General features: G+C 40.6%; 1 protein-coding gene across 1 annotated transcript; it reads right to left on the reverse strand.

Moving 5' to 3' along the window:
* Positions 1–3,795: 3,795 nt before the first annotated feature.
* Positions 3,796–7,288, reverse strand: LOC117631837 (vacuolar cation/proton exchanger 3-like). The gene is made up of 12 exons (XM_034365156.1): positions 6,906–7,288; positions 6,564–6,631; positions 6,186–6,214; positions 5,897–6,093; positions 5,553–5,768; positions 5,224–5,352; positions 5,020–5,136; positions 4,873–4,926; positions 4,665–4,781; positions 4,458–4,548; positions 4,304–4,373; positions 3,796–4,193 (listed from the first exon to the last, which is right to left on the reverse strand). The coding sequence occupies exons 1-11, from the start codon at positions 7,173–7,175 to the stop codon at positions 4,312–4,314; spliced, it is 1,350 nt and encodes a 449-aa protein (XP_034221047.1). The 5' UTR covers positions 7,176–7,288; the 3' UTR covers positions 3,796–4,193; positions 4,304–4,311.

Below are 7,288 nucleotides of genomic sequence, written 5' to 3' on the forward strand. Positions count from 1 at the left end.
TCTGGGAAGTCGGCACCGAGCTGATGAAATGACCCCGCTCGGAAGCCTTCAGGCAGTTCGCCTGAACCCAGCCACCATGATCGGCGCTCTTCGACTTCGTGATGCTGTAGAGGTACGAGAATTGCTCGTAGGAAGGCTCCCCCTCCCCACCGATCCCGAAGGCGGCTATCACCCCCATCAGCACGACCCAGAAATTGGGGTTGTACTGGCCCGGGGAATACCCGATCTGGGCCAGTATCCTCTGCACGGCAGGCTGCAACGGCAACCTGACCCCTTGCAGAAGCATGTCGGTGAAGAAGACGACTTCACCGTCCCCAGGTTCACTAAGGCATTCCGTAGGGCTCGGAATCCTCATCTTCACCGAATCTGGGATGAGGTATTCGGCCCTAATCTTTTGGAGCTCCCGTTCGGTGATCTTATTCGGCTCTAAATAGTCGACCCCAAACAGAGCCTTCTTCGGCACGCCCATCGATATCCTATCCCGCTCCCGGTGGACGATTGTCAGCCTCGGCCGAGAGGGACCAGCAGTGACCTCATCACGACCAGAGGTAGATGCCTTCGGCAGGGGATCGGGGGTACCGAACCGGGTACCGTCTTTGAAGACTGCAGCTAACGGAAACGGCTGCCCCGTCATCAACCCCTTGTCGACGCCATGAGCAGGAACGGAGTTCACCTCCTCACCGATAATCCGAACATCGGTGTCCTCTTGCCCCTCGGCATCAAAGCTCACGGCCAAACTAGACGTGTCCCAGCCCGATGACAACTCCCCATCGAAAGCGTTGGGCTCACTGCCGAAGGAAGACTCGCTAGAAGACATCTACAAAAAAAAAAAAAGGAAAAAGGGTTGCTAAGGTTCTGTAATGAACTACCCTACCGATGTCTAAGCCACTACCTATAGCCCACTAGACTACCGAAAAGAAATCCTATGTTGCGATCGGCAAGCCTACGCCATAAGGAGGTACAATCAAATAAAAAGAGTTGGGAGTACCGAACGGTATCTTACCTTGGGTGTTGTTGGGAGCCTGATTGCCGATAAAACTGCTTGAGAATCGCCTTGATTGCCGTTCGAACGCTTCGTTAATCGCCTTGATTGCCGATAACTCACGAGAAAATCGCCTTCGTTGCCGTTAACGCACTTCAGAAATCGCCTGCGCAGAGCTCTCGCTTCAACTCTCAAACCCAAAGTGAGCTCTACGCCTGGAGCCATCTCTATTTATAGGGAGATGGCTGCAACGGTACGCCTCGGGAAACCAAACGGCTCATAATTGCAGCCGTCAGACGTCACTTCGCTGGCCACGTGTCGCCCGATGGATGGTGATGTCTGCTGCACGCGTGGTACAGAAGACGAAGCGTCTCTGCACGCCGGGCGCGGAAGGCGAAGCGTCTCCACGCGCCAGGCGCGGGAAACGAAGCGTCCTGCCTTCACACCTCTCAGCATCGGCGATCCTTCAGATCTCAGGGGAGCCTTCCACAAACAAACTTTCCGAACGGCAGGGCATCTATGAACCCTCGGGATATGAACCAAATTCCCTTCCGAAGAACCTTCGGAAGAGAACTTGGGGGACTACTGTTTATACCGTATATTAACGACCAATGACCACCTGACACGTGGACGAAGTCAACGTTTAACACTGCAGGCCCTTCGGCAATAAGCCTACCGAATCCTAAACATCTTGATACTTTTGACCTGGGACACGTGTCGTGCTCTCGACCAGCTTCTACAGTCCCACATCGAAAATTCCAACATAAGCACGCCTCCCAAGGCCTATATAAGGAGACCCCTATTCCCAAAAGAGGGGACAGAAAAACCAACGGTACGCTACCGCTTGATCTATAGTCTAATCTTTACTAAATCCGTACTTACTTAAGCATCGGAGAGCCTTCGGCCGGTACCGCACCGGTACCCCAAGGTCTTACCGAACGTTCCCCTTTTTGCAGGAACTTGATCTTCCGAAGACTAACTACCTTCCGAAGACGCAATATCACTAAGTTGGGCGAACCACGTGTCGAACCACTTTTTCGCATCAACACATTTAATAAGGGTAAACTTGGAAAGCAAAAGTTAACTTGTATAATATATTAATGACATTGTTTTAAGTGTAAGAAGAATGACACATGTCAAGCAAAAAATGGAGAAGGTCCAAAGAAGAAGGTTAGAGAGAAGGTTGGTAGTATTCTCCTTTCTCACAAGGGCTTAGGCCCCACTTTTTTTAATTAAATAGGGACATGTGTTCGCTGTTTTTTAACTTATATACTTTTTTAAAAATATATATATTTATTATTTATTGTTAGGAGACTCAAATTTAAAATGGGAATAAAATTAGTTTTTTTTTTTTTGGGTTTTTAAAATTTTTTCGTTGCTGACATCATCACGGCCCTCAGGCAACAATTTTTGTTGTTCTTGCCTTAAGGCCTGTCAGGGCTTGGTGGAGCCTCAGCCTTGCCTGGGCTATTTTGTACCGCTGGAGTTGTATTTCTTGGCCTGAGGGGCCTCTTGCCCGAGCTAGGGCCTCCCGGTGGAAATGCTCTAACAGCAGAATCACATTGTAACAAATTTAAAAGATTGGAGGTATGTTATTGTAAAAATTGAGAAGGTATGGATTAACATGTCAAAAAGGCAGGGTACTAAACTGTCATTAACCATTTATTTTATTTTGGGGTTGACAAGGAAAGTTCTATTAGTTATAGCTTTTTAACTTTAATATCGAATCAAAATATAAGCATGAGTTGGCTTCTTAAAATTGAGGAGGAGCTCCTCCTTACAACCACTGGGTTTTTGACATTTGTCAAATTTTAGCAACATTGACAAAGTTTAAAAAAAAATTTAAAATAATTTAACACATGTCAAAACCACATTGGTTATAACGAGAAGCTTCTCTTCAATCTGAAGGAGCCAAGCTTTTTCTTAAATTAAACTAGCCCGGATTTCATTTTTTTTTGAACATATTATTTTATTTTATTTAAAAAATTTAAAAATTTTAATATGAAAAAATATAAATTTATCATATTTATCCTCATTTAATTAATAATTTTAATTTTAGATATTTGTATTAACTAAAAATATTTTCTGATATTTTGAATGTTTCACCGTTTTGTACCTTTTGCTATATATGTAGATAAGTAACTAGAACTGACAAGTGTTGCCTCATAACAATAATCCGAGAGAGGATGGAATAGAAGAATATTTGAGAGAATTAAAAATCGAATAATAAAAACAGACCCAAATGGGTTAAGCTAGCTGAAAATGTGACCCAACCAATAGGGAAGCCCAAGGCCCAAGCCCAACTTCAATTACTCAGTTGAAAAATGAGTGAAAGCAACGGCCCAAGTTCATCAATATTCTGGGTTGAACCGAACCATGGCCCAATGGGTTGCCAGGCTAATAATCCCAAGCATATTCTTTCTTTGTTTTTTTTTTTTTTTTTGTGGGAAATCTGAGCATGTTTTCTTGACATGAAGTAGACTATACAATGCTTCCATTTTGTTGATTTGCCACTAGGGTTTAGGTTCCAGGTTCCTATGGAAACCTTTGTAAAAATTCCATTGACTTTGACTGTCTGCTAAAAGGTAAGCATTGGCCCCATGTTTCACTTTATTTTCCTTTGTGCTGATTTTACTTTTTGCATGGTTTTGGTCCTTTTCACAAGAGAGTTTTAGACATGTAAATTTTCGCTCGTATGATAACTATTTTATTTTTTATTTTTTGTGCTAAAGTACAGGGGAAAATGAGAGTAAGAATGAACGTGAAGATGAAATTGAGAGAGAAGATAAGAGGGGAGAGAGCGAGAATGGAAGTTGCAAAACCCAAACCGACAAATTTTCCATTATTAATTCTTTATTATTCCATAACAAAAAAAAAAAGCAAAGAAATCAAGCCCTTATGCCATGCATGCCACAAGCTCTACTGGCATTTATAAGAAGAAATCAAAAATCAGATGGAAAAACAAATCTGATTCATATATAGTACTAGCTATACACACATATGACTGATTCTGTAGCCTGTCCTCATCAAGCTTCAACAAGACCCAACTCTTTTCATCAAGTATCCCATGCAGGACAAGCAGACCAATGAAAAATGTTAGCTTTCGGACCGGCTATGGCACCAATCAAAATTGATGAATAACAAAGGCATGCAGCTAACAACAGCATTGCTGTAATAATACTCAGGAGGTGGCCCTTGAAAGGCCAAACACCTGCATCAAAATCAATCAGTCAAGTAATAATTCATGTCTTGACTCAATTAAAGTTGCTAGCTGAAATGTAAATACATATGCATTCAAAAGTGCTGCACAAACGAACTTACATTTTTAATTAAGCTCCAAAAACTGCTGTGTTTGACGATTTAAGTCCCGGGTTGACGATGTTCGAGTGATCTAGGGGCGAAAAAAGTTTATGTTTTAGATTTTTTATAAATTGTTACATGAACCAGCAAACAAGGTTTTTAGTTTAGTACTTACGAAGGGGAGATTCGGTTACAAAAAAGCAGGCTCCAATAATAATGTAGCACAGCAGAAGAACCAATCCCTTGAGGTAGTGGGAAGTACCATCCTATAAATTAAATCAAGAAAAAGTGAGATTAATTAGGGTATGATTAGCAATCTTAATTGAGACTGAAGGATGATGATGTTTTTGATGAGGTAAGATTAGCAATCTTAATTAATTACCTGTAAAGTGAAGGCTACAGCAAGAATTGATATAGCTAAAGAGCCAGTCTCAATGACACTGAAATTGAGATCCATGTTAATCCCCATTATCCAAGCAATAATCACGCACAATGGAACCTGCAGATTCATTCATTTCAATGGCATTAGAGTTGCAGATCTTCCAACATTAATTATATATGTTCTTATAAACTGTAGTTGTCGTGCTTACCACAAACACGGCAATTTGAGTTGCGGATCCCAAAGCTACACCCAACGTTATATCCTGCATAAAATACATATATATATTTTTAAATGGAAAGACCTTGTGTTTAGAAATGCGATTAGAAGCTAATGTGATCGTTAATTAACCACTCACCAACTTGTTCTTGAAAGCGAATATGATTGCTCCTGCATGTTCTGCTGCATTGCCAACAATAGGTAGCAAGATTATGCTGATGAAGCTCACAGACAAGCCCCAAGAATCTGATGCTTCCTGATGAAAAAGTAGTGATTTATATGACTACCACAATAAACAAAATGGGGTTATGTTTCAATCAAGGTGGCCAGATTATATATTTACCTCAATTGTTCCCACAACATACTCAGACAACAAGGCAATCACTGCAGTCATTCCAATCAGCCACACAATCCCACTCCAGAATCCAATCACAGGTGCTTCATCCGAAACAACACCATCATCGTCCGATTCCTGATCAATACCACCACATTAAATTGACTAAGTTAGCAATCACCACAGATCAATGCTGCCATAAAATTCCCAAAGATTTCTCTTCCAAGCGTTGCATTAAGACGGGAACCATTTTTTAGAATAATGTTCTCTTGTCATACTTATGCTGCGACACAGCGAATCAAACCACTTATATTCATAAAAGAATCTCCATTAATTACCTCCTGAGCTTCAAATAATTCACGGTGCGTCCACAACTGGAAGACAATGTATGCAGTATAAGCTATGAGCATAACAATGCAGCTGGCTCTGGACAAATGGAGGGAAGGGTCTGATGTCACACTAGCAGAGGCTCCTGCAGCAAACGTGAACAGCATTGGCAGCAAGTGACACAAAAGTGCCAGCAGCAGCATGAGGGAGTTCACATCCGCTTGTCTCTGTTTGGACAACACCAAAACAAACAAACAACATATTAGATAGGCATGAAATGAAACCAACAGTATCCAGGATAAGGATAACTTCATAACGGGCAGGGATATTTGTTTGTCCAGAGCCATGAACTTACTCTGTCATATTTTTGTTCTTTTCTGATGTTGGCAATGCCACCGCAAAAGAGAGAAGTGCCGAGGACTAAGAGAAGGTTTGAGAGAATGGACCCCAGCAGAGAGTACTTCACAACTGCTACCTTATGTTGAGCTAGGGCAAAGATTGCAATAATTAGCTCCGTGGCATTTCCACATGTCGCATTTAGAAGCCCTCCCACTGAAAAAACAAATGTATAAGAAATAAATCAATAAATTATGTCACGTATGTGACAAAAATTTAAATGAATAAATAAGAAATAATTGAATTACCTGTTGGACCGGTGTAAAAAGAAATTTGCCTGCAATTTTGGGGGGAAAAAAAACCAAAATTTAGTGTGCGCTCAAATGGAAATTATACTAACTATAAGTACTAATATGAGTAATGCTATACTTACCACATTATTATCCTATATTTCTATACCACATGATGTGGCATATATATCCATATCATATACCACATCAATTAAATAAATGAAGTGTATTTTAATAAATAAAATTAGAAAAACAGAAACTAGTATTTTACATAATGTGGTATGTATACATCAGCTGTCACATTATATAATATAAAATTATGGTATAAAAAATGTGGTAAGACTAATATTATTCGTACTGATATATAATAAAGAGGAAAAAAAAAATTGGACTTACTCTGTCAGAAAGCTGACCCGTTCTGCTAGTGGCATAAGCCCAATTAAGCTCAGCGCAAACACCCAAGGCTGTTTAAGAGAAATAATCACAACGGTTACGATCAAAGGATTTCTATTATACAATTTTCCTTTCTAAAGCAATTTTCTTTACAAGACATTTTACTTCGGGCTTGATTTTCAGTTGCATAATTATACCACGTTGTCGTATTTCAGTATTATATTATAATTTTTTCAACTTATATATGTAGACATGGTAAGTATTAATAATTGTAAATAAATTTTTTTAAATGTTTTTTTCCACTGTTATATTGAAAAAAAAACATAGCAAGGAGTTGGTACTCACACTTGCAAAACCAAAACACTGAGCCAAAATGGCCAGTGGTATGGCTGGGAACAAAACGGAGAGTTTTGTCCCCAATGTAACCTCCTGCAAATTCGCCAAAAACTGTCTAAGGAGAGAGCATCGAACTTTGGAGACAAGGGTGAGGTCAGACTTCTTCCGCAGGGAAGAGGATGACATGTTGTGTGCGGTCCGACCGGTCCGGTTCTCCTTAGTTAAGCCCTTGAGGTTGCCATTTTCTAATAGCCATGGCTGGTCTTGGTTTGAAGCCATGACCGATGATGTAATTGCACAAAGCACAAAAACCTAGCGACCCAAACAAAAGAAGAGAGAAGATTTTGTAGAACAAAGTTGCTTGCCAATGTAACAGGATGACAAGCTCGATA

The sequence above is a fragment of the Prunus dulcis genome, chromosome 6 (genome assembly GCF_902201215.1).
Source record: "Prunus dulcis chromosome 6, ALMONDv2, whole genome shotgun sequence".
Taxonomy (NCBI): Eukaryota; Viridiplantae; Streptophyta; class Magnoliopsida; order Rosales; family Rosaceae; genus Prunus; species Prunus dulcis.